Below are 23854 nucleotides of genomic sequence, written 5' to 3'. Positions count from 1 at the left end.
TTAACTCTACTTACCTTTTAAGGAAGTTAGGCTCATCAAAGGAACTTTTGACCCAGATTTGAGATCAATTTAAGTCAAGAAGCCAAGAATCTTCCAGTTATCTTGATCTTATTTTTGAATAATCATTCCAAACCCAATTCAGGCCTTAAAACTTTTTCTAGTTTTTACTGAGTCAGAATCAGACAAAATTTTAACCCTTTGTAGTAAAAGGAATACCCGACTAGTATGTGAAAAACAAAGGATATGCTCAGAAGACACTGCCCTTATTAACATCTTGCTTAATATTCACCACAGCTTGCTTGAAAAAATAACAATGTGTTAATTTTGAAGGCTGAAGGCCTTTATGAGTTCACTGTAGACAGCACTTGAAACCACTTGTTTATGCAATATTCTGATAGATACAATTCATCTTGCGAAAATGAGTGGGGTACAGCACAAGCGCAAATTACCTTTATAGCTCAAACACAGATGTTTCTTGTAGTAAAATCACTGCAGAAGGCTCACAGTGATAGCAGGCACATGGAAACGAACGAACATTAGGAATTAATAATTTAAAAGAAGAAATTAAAAGTTATTAAATTTATAAATCTTGGCTATGTGGCAGAGACAAGCGTTCAAGAAAATGTGTTAAGTATTCAATAAGTGGTTAAATGAGCATTTAAAAAAGTAAATATTGAGTAAGTCATTCTGTACCTCCAACAAATGCATCTCCAGCTCCATTGGTGTCAACAATTTCCTTTTGGTCTTGATCCAAGACAGCAAAGGAAGTGATGTCACTTTCTGCAATTAAAGACAAGAAAAGGCACACTGATTTTCTTTCTAACGATACGCAAGCTCACTTGCTAGTTAAGTTTGAGGCTCTCTCCTAGCTCACGGACAAGGCATGAGCTCCGTAATTTTGCACATGAGCACTGGGGTTCCAACATGCAAAGTATCTGCATGCAGTGCCTTGTTGTAACTTTCAGAGTGCACAACCTGTGTGTGTCTGTTAGATCGATGTCACTTCTTTTCGAGTGATTATAATTGGTAACAAAACTACCTTTTTGGATTGTACAAATGTTTGAATAGAAACAATGAGCTAACAGCAGTGCTGCTAGGGACTAGGTAGGTCATGACTTCTAATAACGCTTCTCGCCTCGCTGTGAAATTTTGGACACAGTCAAAGAGCAGTAAATCAGCAAAGATAAAAATGTGTGCGGGGTGTTTCTCTAAAGAAAATTATAATGGCGCAATGAAAACATATCAACTCTTCTGTATTATAACTTGATAAAAATGTCAAGGACTACTCATCTTTGCTGGTTTATTACAAATAACCTAATCTGGTTACTTATGCAGAGTTCACTACTTTAATCTGTCAGCTAACAAAAAGAAAAGCTACTACTGAACGTACGTTGTTGTTGTTAGGTGTCATCAAGTTGGTTCTGATTCATAGCAACTCTACGTACAACAGAATGAAACCCTTTCCGGTCCTGTGCCATCCTCACGGGAATTGTTATGCTTGAAGCCCAATGCTGCTGCCACTGTGCTAATGCATTGCGCTGTGTGTGTGTGTGTGTGTGTGTGTGGGGTCTCCCTGTTTCTCTCTGACCCTCCACTTCACCATGCATAATGTCCCTCTCCGGGGACTGGTCTCTCCCAACACCGTGTCTGAAGTAAGAAAGACAAAGTCTCACCTTCCTGGCTTCTAAGAAGCATTCTGATTGTACTTCCTCCAGCACAAATGTGCTTGTTCTCTGACAATCCGTGGTGTTTGAAATACTTTTCTCCAACACCATTACTCAAATGCATCACTTCTTCTACAGTCTACCTAATTCATTGTGCAACTTTCACATGTATGTGACACTACTGAAAATACCATGGCTTGGGTCAGATGCACTTCAGTCCTCCAACTGAATCTACAGGCAGCATAGAAGGGACAGCGCAATGGGCTTCTGCCCTAGGACAGTCTGAGCCAGTGCTTGGTTGTTCTGACTACATAGTAACCGAATAGTATACTTTAAACTTGGCACATGAGAATAGAATAAAGTTATTTGTGATAAAATAGGGCCTAAAGGACATCTGCAAACAACTGACTAATGTTTGCTACTGTAACGGACTTTTAGAATCACAAATTTGCATCTCTTATGGGGACAGCCTTGGAGTATTGGTGTGGCACTGTGGGTTAATGTGCCAGACTGCACAGCCATTTGAACTGCAAGGTCAGTGGTTCAAGCTTACCAGCTGCTCCTTGGAAACCCTATGCAGGGTAGCTATGGGTTAGAACCGACTCGCCGGCCCTTCACAACAACAACATGGGGACGGACTTAGTAAAAGACTTGTGAACTTCAATCTCACCTAAGATCAAGAAAGGTGATGTTAAGAAATATTTTAAAAAAGAATCTTTAAAAAGTAAATTCTCTCTGCTTCTACCATTAGGTACCAATGGATACTTTCAAAAAGATATACAGATATTTTCCTGAAGAATCTATCCTGTAGGAAAGAATGATATTCAAGAACACTCACTCTGAGGTCCCTTTTGACCACATGATTATAGATGCTAACAAAAGTCCTTATCAGAAACATTAAGTTAACTCTTTCTGCAACTGTCGCAACATGAGGGTCGACATGCAGTTAACAAGATTTTGATGAATTAAAAGTTGTTGTTGTTAAGTGCCGTTAAGTTGGTTCCAAACCACAGCGACCCCTATATAGGGTTTCCAAGGAGCAGTCCAACGGATTAACCCACAGTACCACTTAGGGTTAAATATTCAGAGTTAAGCACTCAGCTATTAGCTAAAAGGTTGCCAGTTTGAACCCACCAAGAAGAACCTAGGAAGACAGGCCTGGTAAACTGCTTCTGAAAGATCACAACCTTGGAAGCCCAATAGAACAGCTTTACTCTGCATGCCCAGGATCATGTGGTCAGAAAAAACACAACAGCAGCATGCAGGACATACTGCCACACAAGCCAAAGGAAAAAGAAAAGGATGTACGCAAACTGTATTAGTAGTAATTGGGAGAACTGGGAGAGGGCAGAAGTCCAATCTAGAACAAAGACCATATATAAATATTTATAAAGACATCTGTTTTTCTTCTTTCAAGCACACATATTATAAAAGGAATTAATCATTATAAATTAAAACAAACAGGCGCTAAATAAATACAAAGAATTCATTGACATTGTTATCTTTTATAATAGGATTACATTATATAATAATATAAAATAGCTATAAATTATTTTCAGTAATATATGAATTAATTACTTGACTTAAAGATTTGAAGACACCTTATAAAAGTTAAAACAAATTAGATATAATTCCTTGAGTTCCTTGTTCGAAAAAGTTATTGGTTTTTGATTGGATAAATTTTATTCATAAATACAACATAAGTTATAGTGGCTATTTTGAACTTTATTCTTAAACACTATGGTCTAAATGAAAAGTTCTACATGAATTTTTCTGGAATATATATATATATAGATCATAAAGATGTACAATCCTTTCGTGTTATAAGTTTCCTGAAATTTAAAGAAGAATGATTTCCTACCCTTTGCATTCTATTGGTCTAAATAAGTAAACAAGAATATTAAGTATATAAATGAATTGTCATGAAATTCAGTACAGATAGACCTCAATCTGTATTATATTCTGTATCAAGAATGCTGCATTATAGAACTATGAAAATAATGACCCTGAGCAACAGCAAGATCCTGAAATGTGTTCTACACCGTGGAAGGACTGAGTTATGTTTAGTGTAACTTAAGTTCAATTATAACGAGCTACCTAGCAGCACCGTGGCTTACTGTTGGGCTGCTAACCGGAAGGTCAGCATTTAACCGGAAGGTCAGCATTTAACCGGAAGGTCAGCATCTGAAATCCAACAGACACTCAGCTGGTAGAAAGATAAAGCTTTCAGCTTCCCAAAGGATTTACAGTCTCAGAAAACCTATACTGGGTCGCTGGCTATGAGTAGAAAATGATTGGATGCAAATTCAGTAAATGTTATAATATGTATGTGAGGTGGCTCTGTTGGGTTCGAGCCCACCAGCTGTTCCATAGGAGAAAGATGAGGCTTTCTGCTCTCGCAAAGATTTACAGCTTCTGAAACTCTATACCGGGTTGTTTAGGAGTCAGAATTGACTTGAGGGCATACAACAAGCTAGTTTACATAGCTAGTAAAAAATAATTAAGAGTATTCTCTAGCATGACCTCTTCTATAGCCACTCTGTTGTTGTTGTTAAGTGCTGTCAAGTCGGTTCCGACCCATAGCGACCCTGTATAGGGTTTCCGAGGAGCAGCTGGTGAGCTTGAACTGCCGACCTTGCAGTTCAAACGGCTTTGCAGTCTGGCGCATTAACCCACAGTGTCACACCAAGACTCCATAGTCACTCTCGAGCAAGTCATTTATTGTCTGAATACATAAAGTGTCTCATCAAATGTTTAGTCCATGTACATGCCTGAGCACTAGTTAGCGCTAACTAACCCTAAGCCATCTCTCACTGAGTCTCATTGGGACTCAGCTTTCTTAGGTGTGAGGCGGGCCTGCATTAGCTGAATGAACAAAGAGCAAATTCTAGCTTTTTGCCTTAATTGTAGGGGAAAAAAAAACAAAACACAGTTAGTTCTGTGAAATAGAAATACTGATTAAGTATTTCTATTTAAAAGTGTGGAGTCCTGATGGGGCGCCGTAAGATAAGCACTGGACTACTAACCACGAGGTTGGTGGTTCAAATCCACCAGCAGCTCCTTGGAAACAATACAGAGTCGTTACAAGTCAGAACTGACTTGATGGCACTTCACAAAGACAACTTAAAAATGTAATGCAACTTATAGTCATTATTTATAAATTCTTTCCCAATTTTTTTGTAGAATGAGAAGAAAAAAGATTGGGAATAATTATTATTCCTATTTTCCACCAATTCATGAGTTTCCCAAAGTAGACAGGAAACGAATACTAACAATTCAGTTGACAGCAGATTTGCTTAGTGTCATTTATTAGATAAGCCCGTCTGGTGACTTCATTCAAAACAATGAAATATAGCTTACTTAACATACAAACATGAATCAGTTTTATGCATTCTCTAGAGAGTTCATATAAAAATAATTTACTCTGCACTCTACCATAATGCAAACTTTACTACATACTCACTGAGGAGGCCAGCCTAGCCAGGACAAAAGCATATTCATACACCTAAAATGCAAAGTAAATCGGAGAAGAGATGGCTGGTCCTATAAATGCCACAACAGATAACTGAGGGAAAAAAATCATTTAAAAATTCAGTCGGTGCCAAATAACTAGATTCAATGTTTCTGTAGCCTTATATGCATACACACAAGTTTATGATAATCTTAAAACTTTCTCAAGTGTTATTTGAGAATGCTGTCTTTTGTCAATGTCTTGTTGATGTCTTTCCTAACTTGACGTGAAGACAAAGTCTGTAAATAGACCCACTGTAGGCCAAGCTTCCACTCCACGCCAAGGTAGACATCAGTCCTCACTTCTGCTCTGCTGCCTCGGACTGAGCGCCAGCAGCAGGCAAGGAAGACACAGAGAAGCAATGATTCGGGAAGTGAGAAATCTGATTCAGTTTAACAAAAGAACACTTAAGTGCCTTAAGAGATGCTCTTGGACTTTGCTCATTCCTTATAATGAAAAATTTGTGGGTATTAATGTCTTTGTTGGCTTGAATTTTAGTTGGTAATAATTTTAAACTAACAGAAAAATTACAAGAAAAATACAGAGAACTCACAAATATTGTCTATCCAGATACATCAGTGTTTAACATTTCACATTTGCTTCATCATTCCTTTCATATAAAAGATGAGGCTTTCTGTCCCTGTAAAGATTTACAGCCTCAGAAGTCCTATACAGGGTTGCTATAAATCAAAACTGACTTCACAGCACATAACCACCACGACCACTAGAACACTTTTCAGGGTACTAATGTCCTACTTACTGTCAACTTATATTTGCCCTTTAGTATTATGCAAATTTGCCCTCATTCTGAAATTATAGAACCAACCAGTATTCACAACAAATTCTTGATCACAATTAGCTGCATGGGCATCTTTTAAAATCACTGAAAAGGCTTCGAGTCTTTCTTGCACTAACCTAAAAACTCACTGTTGCTAAATCTATTTTGACTCAGAGTAACATAGGATAGAGTAGAATTGTTCCCTAAGGTTTCCAAGGCTGTGAATCTTTATGGAAATCGACAGCCACATCTTTTCCCCAGAGTGGCTAGTGGGTTCCAATTGACACAAGGGGAAAGGAGCCCAGAAATCAGGATTAAACACAAACCACTTATTAATCGAAACACAAGCCACTTATTAATTAATCTTGATACATAGATACATAGATGGAAAGATAGATAGACAGACATTCTTATAACCAAAGTCTTGAGGAATGTTGAGGCCTACGCCCTTCCCTCTTGGGTAACTATAAAGATGTGCAGGATATACCTAGGGCCATAGTTGAGCAACCACATCCTGGGATGTGCCAATAAGAAAGACCACCATAAAATTCCATATTTTATGGGACTTGCCATTAAGGATGACCACCCATAAAAATTCTGTATTTTTACTTCCTTGTGAGGAATTTTACAGGTTGGACTGGCTCACCTAGCACTCTAGGCATAACTTTAAGGGACAAATCTTTTACTGGGGCAAAGGAGAATGCTGGCACCTGGGAGGAGTCTGAATTAGAGTACTGAAGAATCACGCATGTGTGACATCCCACAATAAGTTCTGCCTGCTCTTACCAGAGGCCTTTGTGGTAGAATCTATCTTGAAGAAATGCATGTATTCAATTAGCATGGCCCTACCTACCCTTATAAATAGACATGAAGTCTTTCCCCTACTCAAAACCTTTTATCCCTCAGCAAAACCTTTCTTATGGGGTGTGTGTGTGTGTGTGTGCATTAAGCATTGCTATGCCCCCATTTTCTCTGCTTGTAAACCTCTTTCCTATGATAAACTTTTGCTCATATGGAAACTCTGCCTCACCTGACTGTTATTAATCAGTAGAAAGCAGATTCCTCTATAGAAAGGGTGGAGATGTGGTTGGTACTCCCTGTAACACAACCACGGATTTTTCAGTTAGCATCTGAGCATTTTAACTACTGCATCACTAGGGCTCCTTCCTACACTAAAGTAAGGCTAAATAAGAACTGTATGTACTTGTTATGACTTACCTACCAATTCTTAAAGACATACTCAGGACTGGATCTAATTCATAACCCAGGTTCTACCTATGAATAAAAATACTGACAGACCTTGATTTACAAGGGGGTTCCATTCTGACAACGATTTCGTAAGTCACATGTAAGCCAATTCTCTCTCTTTTGTAGTTTTCATTATTATTGCCTTTTATCATCAGTAGCTTTACAATCCTGCTCTTTATTTGCCTGTGGGAGTCATAAACATAACATAGAAACTTACAGCTATAGTTCAGACATTGTTATTTTTGTTAGGTGCCATCAAGTCTGTTCCGACTTACACAACCCTTTGCACAACAGAATGAAACACTGTCAAGTCTTCCTTCATCTTCACATTGTCATCGTGTTTGAGCCCGTTGTTGCTGCCACTGTGACAATCCATCTCATTGGGAATCTTCCTCTTTTCTGCTCACATTCTGCTTGCTGAAGTCCTTTTCCATGGACTGGCCGCCAGCTCCAGATAACAAGTCCAAAATATATGAGATGAAGTCTTGCCGTCTTTTCTTCCAAAGAACATTCTGGCTGTACTTCCTTCAATACAGATATGTGTGTTTGGTCTTTTGGCAGTCCAGGACATTTTCAATATTCTTTGCCAACACCATGGGATTTGCTGACAGCTGCTTCTGTGTGTGTCAACTGGGCATTCAAGTAAAATAAAATCTTGGGTAAGTTAAATATTTTCTCTGTTTATCATGATGTTATTTATTAGTCCAGTTGTGAGGATTTCTGTTTTCTTTACATTAAGGTGCACTTTATACTGACGGCTGTGGTCTTTGACTTTCATCAGGAAATACTTCAGGCCATTTTGCTTCCCGCAAGCCAGGTCATGTCTCCCCCTAATACAGGGTGTTGATTAGTCTTCCTGCTATCCTCATATCATGTTCTTCTTCAGGTAATTCAGTTTCTCAGATTATTTGCTTGGCATGTAAGACTAATTATGGTGAAAGGAGATAACCCTGGCACATACCCTTCCTGATTTTAAACTATTCAGTATTCCCATGTTCTGATCCAACAACTGCATATTGGTCTATGTACACATTACTCATGAGCACAATTAATTAATTGTTCTGAAATACCCATTCCTTTCAATGTTATCCATAATCTCTTATGATCCACACAGTCAAATGTCTTTGCGTAGCCAATAAAGTACAAGTAAACATCTTTCTGGTATTCCATGCTTTTAGCCAAGATTCCACCTGACATCAGTAAACGATATTCCTTGTTCCACGTCCTCTTCTGAGTCTGCTTGAATTTCTGGCAACTCATCAATGAAGTGTTGTAAACATTTAAAAGTCATCTTCAGGAAAATTTTATTTGCATGTGATATTAATGGTATTGTTCGATGATTTCTGCATTCCACTGGATCACTCTTCTTTGGGATGGGCACAAATATGGAGCTTTCCCAACTGGTTGGCTAGATAGTTGTCTTCCAAATTTCCAGGCATCAGTGTTTTGTCAGTTTGTTGAAATATTCCAATTTGTATTCCATCAATTCCTGGAGCCTACTTTTTCACCAATGCTTTCAGCGCAGCTTGGACGTGTTCCTTCAATACCATCAGTATTTCTGAACAATTAATTAATTGTGCTCATGAGTAACCTGTACTAGACCAAGACGCAGTTGGAATAGAACATGGGAATACTGAATGGTTTAAAATTAACTCAATGGTGCTTAATAACAACAATATAATACATACTATACTTTTGTCAATTGCCTGTACAATTTTTTTAAGAACATTACTGTGCTTTTCATTCAGTAACTCACTACCTTTAAGAGACCAAGTTAAAAATAAAATAATTGGTTTTGAACAGCACGGTCCCAATAAAAGTAGGACCTGCTTCCCAAACAAAGAAAAGCTGAGAATTCATACAGAAAAAAAAGTCAGAGAAAGTGCAAAACAAACTATATTAAAAACACAAAAAGGAATCATATATACTGCTCTTAGTTGAACTTGTTTGCTTTTAACTTTCTGAAAAGGCCTGCTATTATAAAATCTCCCTCCCAGCCTCTGTCTTCCATTTAGTCAGTTTCTGGTCCTTTTGCTTTCCAAACTGATTATCACTGCGATTGCTTCCTATAGTATGTTGTTGTTTTTAGGTGCCATCGAGTCAGTGCCGATTCATAGCGGACCCAATGTACAACAGAATGAAACATTGTCCGGTCCTGGGCCAACCTCACAATTGTTGCCATGCTTGAGGCCATTGATGCTGCCACTTTGCCAATCCATCTCGCTGGGGGTCTTCCTCTTTTTCTTGGACCCTCCACTTTACCAGGCATGATATCCTTCTCCAGCGACTGGTCCCTCCTGACAATATGTCCGAAGTATGAGAGATGAAGTCTGGCCATCCTGGCCTCCAAGGAGCACTCTGGCTGCACTTCTATAGTATATACTCCCAAAATTTATTTCTGCAAACACAAGTACTATAGAGTCTTATTTTTTAACAAAAAAAGGTATCATATTGTGCAGACTACACTGAACCATATATTGTTTTACTTGGAACTCATTCTGTATTGTTCATAAAGATTGTTAGCACTTTTTCCTGATGTAAAATAGTTCACTGTATAGATATAATCTATTTAACTAATTCTTTATGGAAGGAATTGTAGACTGTTACCAATCTTTTATTATCACAAATAATGTTAGAAGCACTGATATTCTTATTTTACTTAGTAGTCAAGTCTATAACATCATTTCTACTTTATATACAGGAAACTAAGTTATACTAAGAGCATGAAGTATGCCTATGCCAAAGAAATATATGAATCCGGGAAATGCCTGCTCTTTTCACAAGCCCAGAAAACCAGGATATGAGCACAGACACCCTACTCCAACTGCCCTAATAAACAGGGTAATGAAACAGCTGACAAACTCAGCTAATAATTGAGATTTATAGAACAATCCTAATTAACAAGGACTTTTGGGAAATGGAGAGCCCTGGGTTAATTTAATTTTATGGTTAACTAAGGAAGAGGCAGAAAGTCTCTTTCATTGAAAATCTTGCTAAAATGTATTAATGTAACATAATAATATACCCGGTATGGTGCTGTGGGTTAATGCGCTGGACTGCAAAGCTGTCTGAACTGCAAGGTCAGCGGTTCAAGCTCACCAGCTACTCCTTGGAAACTCTATACAGGGTTGCTATGGGTCGGAATCGACTCGATGGCACTTAACAACAACAACAATAATAAAATTTTTCTTTGATAATACAAAATCCTATAGTATATCTTAATGTCATTATTCTGAGCATGAGTTCTTCCATAGTTCCAAGGTGTAAGTACTTATATGAAAGGAAGGCTAAGCGGTATGGGGTTAGAAGGCAAGACTTGTGGTATTCCACTTGTCACTCAGCTATTTTATTTAACATGTGGTTGTAGTTGGTAAGTGCCGTCGAGTTGGTTGTGACTCACGGAGACCCTCTGTAGGGTTTTCAAGGAGCGGCTGCTGAACTTGAACCACCAACTCTGTGGTTCAAACTGACCTTGCAGTCCAGCGCTTTCTCCCACAGCCAAACCTAACATGTGGAGGGTGCGTTCTTTATTGCTGTTGTTAAGTGCAGTCAAGTCGGCTCTAACTAATAGCGATCCTGTACTGGGTGTCTGAGGAGCAGATGGTGTGTTTGAACTTCTGACCTTACGGTTCAAACCGACCTTGTAGTTCAGTGCTTATCGGATAGCACCACACCAAGCTTTCAGGTACTTTAGTAGAGACTGTGAATACAGAAGTGAACAAGACAAAACAAAAAACTGCTCTTATACAGACTCTTCATTCTGGTGCAGACAGGTTAGACAACAAACAAGTAAGAAATACATGAGTAAGACAGTTTGAGCTAATGCAACAAAGAAACCAAAACAGGATGTGATGACCAGTTACTGGGGAAGAGAGTCAGTTTAAGTAGGTGGCTACTTTCTCACTGAGAAGGTAATGTTTGAGTTCAGACTTCAGTGGCAGGAAGTAACCAGCCATGTGAAAATCCTGGGAAAGGGTAGAGGTCCAAGCCAGTTAGCTTGGTGAGCTAGACCCACCCTTAAACTCAGTATAAAGAAGCCCCTCTATACTTCATGTGGGAGATCAAGCAGAGTTTTTATATGCTGTGATAACGAGTCTGCTTTTTCTTCTATATAAAATGGGAAACCATTTTAAACAGCGGCACAAACTGATCCCATCTGGCAATCTTATAAAGAATAAATTGAATGGTCAGGGCTAAATCATAATCTTACTTTGTTCAGCTTTATTACTCAAAAAATGATAATACTTGTACTTATTTCCCATGGCTATTACACAGACTGAGTATTTAAAATGTTATGAAAGCATCTTATCAAATATAAAGCCCTATATAATTTTATAAGGTATTCTTAGGGGCTTCAATCAGGTCACTGCTGAACATCCAGGAGTTCTTCCTATTATTCTAGAGCCTTTGGGGTAAATACAGGAGAATTATTAAGATATGGCCTAACATCCCACGTAGCTTATAATCTAGTTGGAAAGAAAAATATGTGAAAGAAAATATTAAGTATCATACAATATGTTGGAGTTGGTTTTGATTCATAGTGACCCTGTACAGGGTTTCTAAGGCTGTAAATCTTTACCGGAGCAGAAAGCCTCATCTTTCTCCCTCAGAACAGCTGGTAGTTTTGAACCACTGACCTTGAGGTTAGCAGTCCTACTCGTAACCACTACACTACCAGAGCCCCTTATTATACAATATAATACATACTATAGTGGCAATAATAGCTCAAAGAAGGAAAAAGACAGTTCAAAGAAGGGAAGACACAGTGTGAGCTTAATTATCAGAAGAAGGTTTCATGGAGAAGACCATAATTAAGCTAAGACTTAAGAAATGTAAATAGTGAAGAGAAAAGGAGAGAAAAAGTGTGCATGTTCTAGTAGGAATAGAGAGAGCCTCTCTAAATAGAAGAGTTTACAGGTCAGTTAAGGCATAATATAATGCAAGATAGGTGTTGTTATGGGTTGAATTGTGTCCCCCGCAAATCCTAACCTCTGTCCCTGGGGAACCGTTGGGCTGTTAACCAAAAGGTTGGCGGTTTGAACCAACCAGTCATTCTGCTGAAGAAACAGGAAGCTATCTGCTTTAGTAAAAATTTAAACACTAGGAAACCTTATGGAGGAGTTTTACTTTGTCCAATAGAGTAAAGAGTTCTGGCGTGACACGGCAGGATAATGTGCTAGACTGCAAGGTCACTTTGGACCGCAAGGTCGATGGTTCAAACCCACCAGTGACTCCTCAGAAAACCTATGCAGGGTCGCTATGGGTTAGAACCAACTCAACAGCATTTAACAGCAACACAGAGCAAAGAGTCTCACTAAGAGTATAAATTAATTTGAGTGGGTTGGTTAGGTTGGTGTATGTGTGGCTATAACCCTTTTGAAAATGAGTTATCTTTGTATGTGAAAAAGGCAGGATTGTGTAGGGCATGTCTTGAGTCAACTTCTTACAAGATATAATAGGAAAAGATTAAACAAGCAGAACTGGGGAAGATAAATGCCAAGTCCTATGAAGATCTCCAAGGAACAAGGAAACTGATGCTGAAGAGACACAGATCTTCCCTCAGAGCCACACACAGAATGCCTTTCCCTAGAGGTGGCACCCTGAATTTGGACTTGTAGTCTCATAAACAGAGATAAGAAATGTGTTTGTTAAAGCTATTCACTTGTGGGGTTTGTACTACTAAGAGAGGTGGGGAGACTTTGAGAACCAGACAGAAATACGGATTTGTTACATACTTTCCATAGCAAAGTGGCCATGAAAACAAGGAGAGATGGAACTACCACTCTTTTTTTTTTGCCATCTAGAATGGGTATGGCACATCTGGTCTGAGGGTTGTATAAGGCCCACAATATCATTTGGTTTGGCCCTGGCAAGGCAACTACAGTTCCATCCATCCCAGGATAGCAGGCTAATTGTTAAGTTGATAATTTTATATGGCCTGAAAATGATGTTATAAATATTCAAATGGTCCTCGGCAGAAAAAAGTTTGCCCACCCCTGATCTAGACAGTGTACCTGCTTTCTTTGGGAATCCATTGGGGAATCTTACTACACAAACCATACATCCCTGATGTTGCCCCTTCAGACTTCCTTTTTGTGCCCCCAACTCAACATTTTACAGGAACACATTTAGAGTTCCTCAAGGATGCCAAAACTGTGGTTTTGATGTGGTATAAATGGCAAACCATAGAATTCTTTGGGGAATGGTTAACAAGATGAATGCACTGCCTTCAAGAGTGTAGAAACGTAGATGGAGGAGATGCTGATATTTGTGCTTAATAAACTTTTTTATGACTTTGTAGGACTATTTTCTGACTGACCCTCATATAGTTATTGACTGATCTTGAATAAGTGGCACATACCTATAATATGGATTCCTGGTGTGATGATGTAGCATCAGCACTGGACTGCAAACCACAAGGTCGGCAGTTCAAATCCACCAGCGGTTCCTCGGAAACCCTAGACACATGGCTGCTATGACTTGGAACTGACTCAATGGCACTTAACAAAACAACAACCACTATAATATGCTTCTCTAGTTCAGTTTAGTAAATCAAGTAAGTTAAAGTCCCATTTGCCAAAGACCCTACTTTTTAGAGCTATTAGGCTTTGGTAGCATAGTGGTTAAGAGTCAGGCTGCTAATCTCAAGGTCAGCGATTCGAAACTACTATTGATTCCGCAGGAGGAAAATGAGGTTTTCTGCTCCCATGAAGATCTGTAGCCTTGGAAACCAGATACAGGGTCGCTATGAGCCGGGACCGCCTCCAGGTACATAACCACCACCAGGCTTTAATCTAGCATCCCAAATGTTCAGTAACGAAATCACACAACAGTGAATAAATTCAACCTTGAAGAATGTGTTCCAATAATTATTACAGATCTAAGTGTGCTGACTAGGTACATCATGAAGAAATAACGAAAATATAATTTGATATTTTCAATGAAAGTTATTTTCCATCATTCCCAAAGAAATGAAGACACATTTATGACTCAACAGACCATTTTAAAGACAAAAGACTGATTTGATAACTTAAAATTTCTGAAATTTTTAATGGTCTGATCCTTATCATTGCAGTCCTAGGATAAAGTATGAAAGGTGGTAACAGGTTAGAAAACAAAAGCTTTCTCCACCCCCATACCCCTTAAAGTGCTTTTAAAAACTTTCTTTTATTATGAAATGTTAAAGTCAGTGATGATGAAATTGAAGATTTGTACCAACTTTTTCAGTCTGAAACCTACCAAACATGCAAATGTTGGAAGCAAAGAACAAAGAGCAGTAGTTGCAAAATGTGGCCGTGGTGATGGAAAAGATGCTAGAGATTACATGACAGCATTGTGCAAGAGCAGTGACTTACTCATTGCAAACACCTTTTAAAAACAATATAAAACGTGACTATACACATGGATTTCACCAGAAGAAATACACAGGAACCAAATTAACTACATGGGAAAAGTTTAAACAAGACCAGAGGCAGATCGTGGAACAATTCCTGCAATCAGATACACCATGTTAAGAATATATTTTCTATATTAGACACTAATGACTGAAACTCAGAAGAGTTATGGGATGACATCAAGACCATCATATAAATAAAATGCAAAAGGTCATTAAAATGACAGGAAAGAAACAAAAGACCAATGGATGTCAGAAGGAACTCTGAAACTTGCTCTCCAACACAGACATTCTAAAGAAAATGGAAGAAATGAGGACGTAAAAGAGCTTTACAGAAAATTTCAAAGTGGAGCTCGAGAGGCAAAGTTAAGTATTATACAAAATATGCAAAAACCTGGAGTTAGAAAACCAAAAGATAAGAGCGTACTCAGCATTTCTCAAGTTGAAAGAAATGAAGAAAATAATCAAGTCTCAACTTGCAATACTGAAGGATTCTATAGGAAAAATATAGAATGATGCAGAAAGCACCAAAAGAAGATGGAAGGTATACACAGTAACTGTACCAAAATGAAATGGTCAATGTTCAGTCATTTCAAGATGCAGCATATGACCAGGAACCAATGGCAATGAAGGAAGAAATTCAAGCTGCACTGAAGACATTAGTGAAAAACAAGACTCCAGAAATTGACAGAATATGTATTGAAATCTTTCAATGACCTCATGGCACAGCACTGGAGGCACTCATTCATCTATGCCAAGAAATGTGGATGACACCTACCTGGCAAACCGTATTTGTGCACATTTCAAAGAGAGGCGACCCAACAGAATACAGATATCATTGAACAGTATCATTAATATCTCAGGCAAGTAAAATTTTGCTGATGATAATTTAAAAATGGCTGCAACAGGACATGAACAGGGAACTGCCAGAAATTCAAGCTGAATTCAGAAGAGGATGTAGAACTAGGGATATCATTGCTGACATCAGATTGATCTTAGCTGAAAGGAGAGTATACTAGAAAGTATACTCTCTTTCTGGTGCTTTATTGACTATGCAATGGCTTTAGACTGTGTGGATCATGACAAGCTATGGATAATATTATTAAGAATGGATATTCCAGACACTTCATTGTACTCACAAGGAATCTGTACATAAAGCAATTGGCAGTCATTCAAACAGAACAAGGGGATACTGAATGGTTTAAAATCAGGCAAATTTTGTCCCAGGGTTGTATTTTTTTCACCATACTAACTAAATATGTATGCTCAGCAAACAATCTGAGAAGTTGGATTATATAAAGAAGAGCATCAAGATTGGAGGAAGACTCACATGGAAATGAAACAACCTAACTTGCAGGACGCAAAGAGGACTTAAAATACTTACAGATGAAGATGAAAGACCAGAGCCTTCAGTATGGATTGCACCTCAATGTAAAGAAAACACAAATCCTCACAATTGGACCAATAAGTGCCCATCAATGAAAGAATGGATAAACAAACTTTGGTACACACATGCAATGGAATACTATACTACCCTGAAGAAGAAGAATAAGGAAGCTGCAAGCCACTGCATAACATGGATGAACCTTGAGGACATTATGCTTAGTGAAATCAGTAAGTCACAAAAGGAGAAATATGGCATAGGACCATTATTGTAAAAGATTTAGAAAAAGCACCCACACTAAAAGGGGAAAAAAATTCTTTGAATTGCATAAGACCATAAGTGGAATCCTGATCCCCATCCAGAATCTTTGGAGGTGGGACATTTCTACTTGAAAGGACAAGCAGACCAGCCTGGAGCAGCTAGAAGAACAGAAGATACTTCTTGAAAGAAAGACCACCAGGAAAAATTAAAAACAGTACCAGCAATCCAATTGACTATTACAAGAACAAGCATGTTGTTCACCTGGGAGTCATCTAGGTAAGTGGTCAGGTCCCCTCAAGTCAAATCCCCTTCCAAGACTGAAACTCAAGTGGAATACACAAGCAGGCAAGTGGTCTTTCTTGCTGCTAACCGAGTTAGTCACCGATAAGGGGAAGTGGGGGGAAAACAGCAATGAAGATGTGAGCTAAGTCCCATTTCAGTATCCCCTTGTTCCATTAACCTAGATTGAGACTTGGTTAACCAGCAGTAAGTATGACGAGACGTAGGTACTCCTGGACCCAGGGGCAGAGACATGGCCCCAGAGGACTAGAGCGGAGTGTGAAGCGTCCAGCTGATATGAAGTGAGGGGAGATGTACAAGAACAACCACACTAGCAGATAGTACCCATTTGACCTGGCATCAATGGATGGATGATCAGAACATGAATAGAGGAAGAAAGACGAGGAAAAAAGAAAAGATTAACCCACTACAATTGGATGAACTTGACCTATGCTTGTGGATGCAGTATGACAAAGGAGTGAACAAATCTTTACAGTGAAGATCATTCCCACCTCTTTAGTACACAGGACCGACAAGGATGGGAAACCTAGACATTGGCTACCCAAAATGGGGGGCAGGGGCTACAAAGGCAAGAAGTGACTGGCTTACAAGCTTTCAATAAGGAACCTAGTTTCAGAGGGTACGGGTTACGGGGAAAGGTAGTCTCTTCACTGAATTGTTTCCAACCTGTCTGGATGGGGTTGATAAAAGGTGAGTGGGACAGGACTCCTGTGGTTCAATAGGGAATGATTGCTATCAGGTCTGACAGTGAGTGTTGGAAAGGCAAATGTAAATGTTTGGTAACAAAAGGAGGGGAGTGGCTGATTTTGCAGTCCAGAAGCAGAGATCCCTGGAACCATCAAGGGAGGGAGAAAAGTGAAGTGTGGGACCCTGTCCCTGGAGGCAGTGACACCAGGGATGGAGGCAGAGAGGATGAAGTGGAGAGAAGGAGCGGCTGGGGACTCTGGAATCAAGGAGGGAGAGGGGCTGTGTGCTGGCAGCCGAGGGTGGGGGTGATGGGGGTGGTAGGCCTGTGGGGTGTACCCTTTGGATGTTTGATGATGCATGGAGGGGACTGTAATCACTGCAATGAAATGAAATACAATAGGATGAATGTAAGGATAATGGATAATGTTCTCTCATATAAACTAACACATAATTCACAATAAAAACTTAAAAAAAAAAAGTGTTGAAGTGCAAAGATATCAGTTTGAGGACTAATGTGCACCTGACCCAAGCCATGGTATTTTCAATAGCCTCATATGCATGTGAAAACTGGACAGTGAATAAGGAAGATCATAGAGTAATTGATGTATTTGAGTTTATGGTGTTGGAGAAGAATGTTAAAAATACAATAGACTGCCAGAAGAACAAACAACTCTGTGTTGGAGGAAGTGCAGCCAGAGTGCTCCTTAGAAGCAAGAATGGTGAGCAGAGTAGAAAGGGTTCTGTGCCAACCTAATTAAGCCAAGATTCCTAGTGGTTTAGCAGTTGAGATATGCTTATTCCCATGGTAATGAAACCTAATGAAGGCATAGTTAAGTCTGTGATGAGTGGCCATGAGCAGCCAATCAACTGATAGGATGTTTCCTTTGGGGTGTGGCCTGCTCCCAATATAATGGAAAGACTTTCTCTTCTACAATTTGTAAGCCATTTCATGATAATTAACTGCAAACTTGACAGCTGCTCCTGGGAAACCCTATACAGGATTGTTATGACTAGGACTGACTCGACAGCACTTAACAACAACAACAACAATATATACATTTCACTGGTTTTGCTTCTCTAGGAAACCCAGCCTGAGACAGCGAGATGACATCTTTAATAGTTTGGACATGTTATTAGCAAGGTCCATTCCTTGGAGAAGGACATCATGATTGGTAAAGTGGAGAGTCAGGGAAAATGAGGGAGAATCCCCAATGAGTTTCACTGGCACAGTGGCAGCAGCAATGGGCTCAAGCTTAATGTGACAGTTGTGAACATGGTGGACGACCAGCAATGTTTCTTTCTGTTGTGCCCAAGGTTGCTATGAGTAGCAAGTGACTTGATGAAATGTTTCTGAACTAAGAATATCCTTTAGTATATGTACAAACTCACTGGGAAGATGACCACAGAAATGATAAAAGGAACAAAGGATAAATGTATGATAAAAACACTAAAATCCCCATATGTCCATCTATATGTCTGTATCCATGACTCCAATATTATTCACAATGAAATAAGCATGAACCATGTGCTTGAAATGGAGTCCTGGCGTGGCGCTGTGGGTTAATGTGCCAGACTGCCAAACTGTTTGAACTGCAAGGTCGATGATTCAGGCTCACCAGCTGCTCCTCGGAAAACCTATACAGGGTCACTATAGGTCAGAGCTGACTCAACCGCATTCAACAACAACATGTACTTTAAATAATGTGGAATATGAAGAGAACTAGACAGTTTTCAATGCTTGCAGTTCCTTCAAAATGATCTGAGGTTGACTGTTAAACACTCTAATGGCAGCAAAGAAGCCAAAACAATTCCGTCTTTCTGGCATGACAACTTCCTTACAATTTCTGTTCATGCCTCCATCCCTGAAAATGCATATCCACACACATGCACAAAAATACTTGCAATGCTTTTTTTATGGATATTATCGGGGTTTGAAAAGCATCTCTTGTTACAATCATGTATTTCCTGTTGTCAGTCCCATAGTCAGGATTTTCAGAGTGGATCTGCTCAAAGTTGTTCTAATGATAGCCTTTTCTGCTTGAATTGATGACTGATAGTGGTAATGTCAAGGAGCTCTGGTAGCGTAGTGGTTACGAATCGGGCTGTGAACCTTCAGGTCAGCAGTTCGAAACTATCAAGCTGTTCAGCGGGAGAAAGATGAGGCTTTCTGCTCCCGTAAAGATTGACAGCCTCGGAAACCCTGTACAGGGTCACTATGGGTCAGAAACGATTCCACGTCACACAGCAGCAACAGTGGTAATGTCTGATGGTTCTTGGCTGAAAGCAGAGTGAATCAGACAGACATTTACCTGTGCTTTATTGACTACACAAAGGCTTTTGATTGTGTGGATCATGACAAGCTATGGACAATATTGTAAAGTATGGGTATTCCGGAACACTTAATTGTGCTTGTGAGGAACCTCTACATGGACCAAGAGGCAGTTGTTCAAACAGAGCATGATAACATTGAATGGTTTAAAATTAAGATAGGTGTGAGACAAAGTTGTACTCTTTCACCATATTTATTCAACCTGTATGCTGAGCAAACAGTCCCAGAAGCTGGGTTCTATGAAGAAAAACGTGGCATCAGGATTGGAGGAAGACTCATTAACAACGTGCGATATGCAGATGATACAACCTTGCCTGCTGAAAGTGAATAGGACTTAAAACATTTACTGATGAAGATCAAAGAGCACAGCTTTCGGTATGGATTACATCTCAATGTAAAGAAAACAAAACTCCACACCACTGGACCAATAAACAACACTCTTATCAATGGAGAAAAGATTGAAGTTGTCAAGGACTGCATTCTTCTTGGATCAACTATCAACAGTCACGGATGCAGCAGTCAAGAAATCAGACGATGTATTGCACTAGGAAAATCTGCTGCACAAGATCTTTTTAAAGTGTTGAAGAGCAAAGATGTCAACTTGAGGACTAAGGTGTGCCTGACCCAAGCTATGGCATTTTCAGTAATCTCATATGCATGCAAAAGCTGGACAGTAAATAAGGAAGACCAGAGAAGAATTGATGCTTTTGAGTTATGGTGTTGGAGGAGAATATTCAAAGTGCCATGGGCTAACCATAGAACCAACAGATCTGTGTTGAAAGAAGTGCAGCCAGAGTGCTCCTTGGAGGCCAGGATGGCCAGACTTCGTTTCTCATACTTTGGACATATTGTCAGAAGGGACAATTCACTGAAGAAGGATATCATGTTTGGTAAGGTGGAGGGTCAGAGAAAAAGAGGAAGACCTCCAATGAGATGGACTGACCCAAGTAGCAGCATCGATGGACTCAAGCATGGCAACAGTAGGGAGGTTGGCCCAGGATCGGGCAAGCGTTTCGTTCTGCTGTACATAAGGTTGATGTGAGTCAGCACCGACTTGATGGCACCTAACAACAAGTGGTGATGGAAAGTATTTACAAAATTTGTAAAGCTGCATTAGATATGAGGGGACCAACATGGCTCTTTTTTGTTTAGGGAGTAGAAGAAATCTTGGGACAAGAAAGCACTGCTGAAATATCTATGATATTTAGATATTTAATGGAATCTGGTTTGCAGGAATGATGATGCTATCTCAAGATAATATGGTTAATACAGAAAAAAAAAAAACTTTTACAAAAATTCTATACTGTATAATTAAGGTTCCCCTAAATGTAGAGTTTTGAATTTCCAGTCATTTGTGTACTTGGAATATAGTTATAAACACTAGGAAACAAATATATATCCAGTTTAAGCATAACAGTTTCTTACTGAGACGTCTGCCAATCTCTTTTGGTTATAAATATAATTAAAAAGTGAAAGTGTATGAGACAAAAAATCCGTTTTCTTATGAAAGATAGTGCTGGGAGTAGGAGTTGTCGAGAATCATTGAGTTCAGAGGCAGCTCCCACGGTCCTGTGAGAGTCAACAGTGTCAATTCCATCTCAACTCAACATTCAGTGTTAGTTTCAAATGGTTAAGTCATGGTGGGAGAAGGATTTACACCATGAAAACTGACCAGTACAACAATATTGTCAGAGAGCTGCCCAACTACATACCAGAACACCATTGAGGTCCATCTCTGCTATTAGACTATCTCTGGATAACTGTTTGCTCTCCGTTTTTCCTAAACAGACGCTGAAATACACTTTTATGTTGGTCCTGCTAAGTATTTATGCCTTACAAATGAATATCCATAGATTCCGTTGAAAACTAAATCATACTGTTCCCCTTTAATCCCCCTTTCAGTTCTGACAAATGAAATAGACTTGATTTAGTTTTTTTTAAACCTGAAAAGCTTCTACTGTGTTTGAGAAAGAGAGCCAATGTAAAATTCTTAAAAAAGTATCTTATATTGGCATAAAAAATGTATTGCTGATTTTTTTGTCCCCTTCCTCCACCCTTTAAAATATTCTGATAAATATATATGCAATGAAACATTTGTTACTTCAACATTTTTTACATGGACAATTCAGTGACATTAAGTACATTCATCATGTTATTAGACCATCACTACTATTCATTTCCTTAACGGAAGCTCCGTGTCAACTAAGCAGTGGGTTGCTTTTTCTCATTGGCCCCTGGTAAGCAGCAATAAACTGTGATTTCTCATTTGTTGTTGTTAGGTACCCATGAGTTGGCTCTGACTTTGAGCGATGCTACGTACAACAGGATGAAACAGATGGGGTCCCGTGCCGTCCTCACAATCAAGGTCATGTTTGAGCCCACTGCTCGCATCACTATGTCAGTCCATCGTGTCTTCCTCTTTTTCACTGATCCTTCATTTTACCAAGCATAATGTCCTTCTCCAAGGACTGGGCCCTCCTGATAACTTGTCCAAAGTATGGAGACAAAGTCTTGTCATCCTCCCTTCTTAAGAGCCTTCTAGTTGTACTTCTTCCAAAACGGATTTAGATTTGTTCATTGTTCTGGCAATCCAGGGTGCAGTCAATATTCTTTGCCAATGCAAGAATTCAAACACATCAATTCTTTTTTGGTTTTCTTTCTTCCACATGCATATGAGGGGCTTAATCTCCATACACCTGCTCATTTTAGATATTTCATACAAGTGGAATCACAGACTTTGTCTTATTGTGATGGATTCTTTCACACAGCCTGGTTTCAAGGTTCTTCCATGTTGTAGGACGTATCAGGTTTACATTTATCTTTGTGGCTCAGTAATATCCCATTGGACAGAGCTCTGGTAGTGTCATGGTTATGAATTGGCCTGCTAATCTCAAGGTCAGCAGTTCAAAGCGAAGGAAGATGGAAGAAAGATAAGGCTTTCTGCTGCCGTAAAGACTTACAGGCTCGAAAACGCTCTAAAGGGTTGCTGTGAGTCGGGACTCACTCGACAGCACATAACCACCACCAACATCATATGTATACTACATTTTGTTTATCATTTATCTGTTGATGACCATTTAGACTGTTTTCACCTTTTGCCTACAGGGGTTAGTGGTACAACAAACATTAGTGTGCAAGTGTATGTGTGCCTGCTTTCAGTTCTTTTGGGCATATACCTAGAAGTGGAATTCATGGGTCATATATGGTACTGTATTGGCGTGGTGCTGTAGGGTAAGCAGTAGACCACAAGGTCAGTGGCTCAAAACTCAAAACTCACTAGTAACTCCTTGGAAACCATATGTAGGGTCACTATGAGTCAGGACTGACTTGATGACACTTAACAACACAGTGGTGCTGCATGATCAGCACTAGACTGTGAACCACAAGGCCAGCAGTTCAAACCCACCAGCTCTACAGAAAACCTATACAGTGTCACTCTGAGCTGGAACCAACTCAATAGCACTTAACAACAACTTGGTAAAATTAGAAAAGACTGTGAGGCCCTGTCTTCCATGGAGCAGCTGATGGGTTTGAACTACTGACCTTCTAGTTAGCCATACAGTATTTAACAATTGAAGAGACACAAGAGCCAAACAGAAAATTTCAAAGGTCTGCTCTAGAAGACAAAGTTAAATATTACAATGAAATGTGCAAAGATCTGGAGTTCGAAAACCAAAAGGAAACAATACAGTCAGCATTTCTCAAGCCGAAAGAACTGAAGAAAAAATTCAAGCCTTGACTTTCGTTACTGAAAGATTCTCTGAGCAAATTATTGAATGACGCAGAAAGCATCCAAAGATGAAAGGAATATACAGAATCACTGAGATGGTCGATGTTCAACCGTTTCAAGAGGTAGCATATGATTGAGAGTCAATGATAATGAAGGAAGAAGTACAAGGTGCATTGAAGGAATTGGCAAAGAACAAGGCTCCAGGAATTGATGGAATACAATTTGAAATCTTCCAACAAAGTGAGGCGGCACTGGAGGCACTCACTCATCTATGCCAAGAAATTTAGAAGACAACTATCTGGCCAGCTGATGCAAAGAGATCCATATTTGTGCCCATTCCAAAGAGAGGTGACACAACGGAATGAGGAAATCATTGGACAATCTCTTTGATATCCCATGTGAGTGAAGATTTACTAAAGGTAAATACAGAAACAGCTGCAACCACACATTGACAGAGAACTTCCAGAGGTTCAATCCGGATTCAGAAACCGACATGGAACAAGGGATATCATTGTTGACGTCAGATAGATCGTGCCTGAAAGCAGAGAATATCAGAAAGATGTTTACCT

The 23854-nt window shown here is 39.3% G+C and overlaps 1 protein-coding gene across 4 annotated transcripts in view; it reads right to left on the bottom strand.

Annotated features, from left to right (window-relative positions):
• Positions 1–23854, bottom strand: part of ADK (adenosine kinase) — a 647845-nt gene that overhangs the window by 71968 nt on the left and 552023 nt on the right. For all 4 annotated transcript variants that reach the window (XM_006835925.1, XM_006835922.1, XM_006835923.1 and 1 more), the window contains one exon: positions 694–780. In XM_006835925.1, the coding sequence (XP_006835988.1) occupies positions 694–780 (87 nt within the window). The remainder of the gene's footprint in view (positions 1–693; positions 781–23854) is intronic.

This window comes from Chrysochloris asiatica, unplaced genomic scaffold, assembly GCF_000296735.1.
Source record: "Chrysochloris asiatica unplaced genomic scaffold, ChrAsi1.0 scaffold00020, whole genome shotgun sequence".
In the NCBI taxonomy this organism is placed as follows: domain Eukaryota; kingdom Metazoa; phylum Chordata; class Mammalia; order Afrosoricida; family Chrysochloridae; genus Chrysochloris; species Chrysochloris asiatica.
The sequence above is the reverse complement of the archived record's forward strand: the minus strand, read 5'-3'. Positions and strand labels throughout refer to the sequence as shown.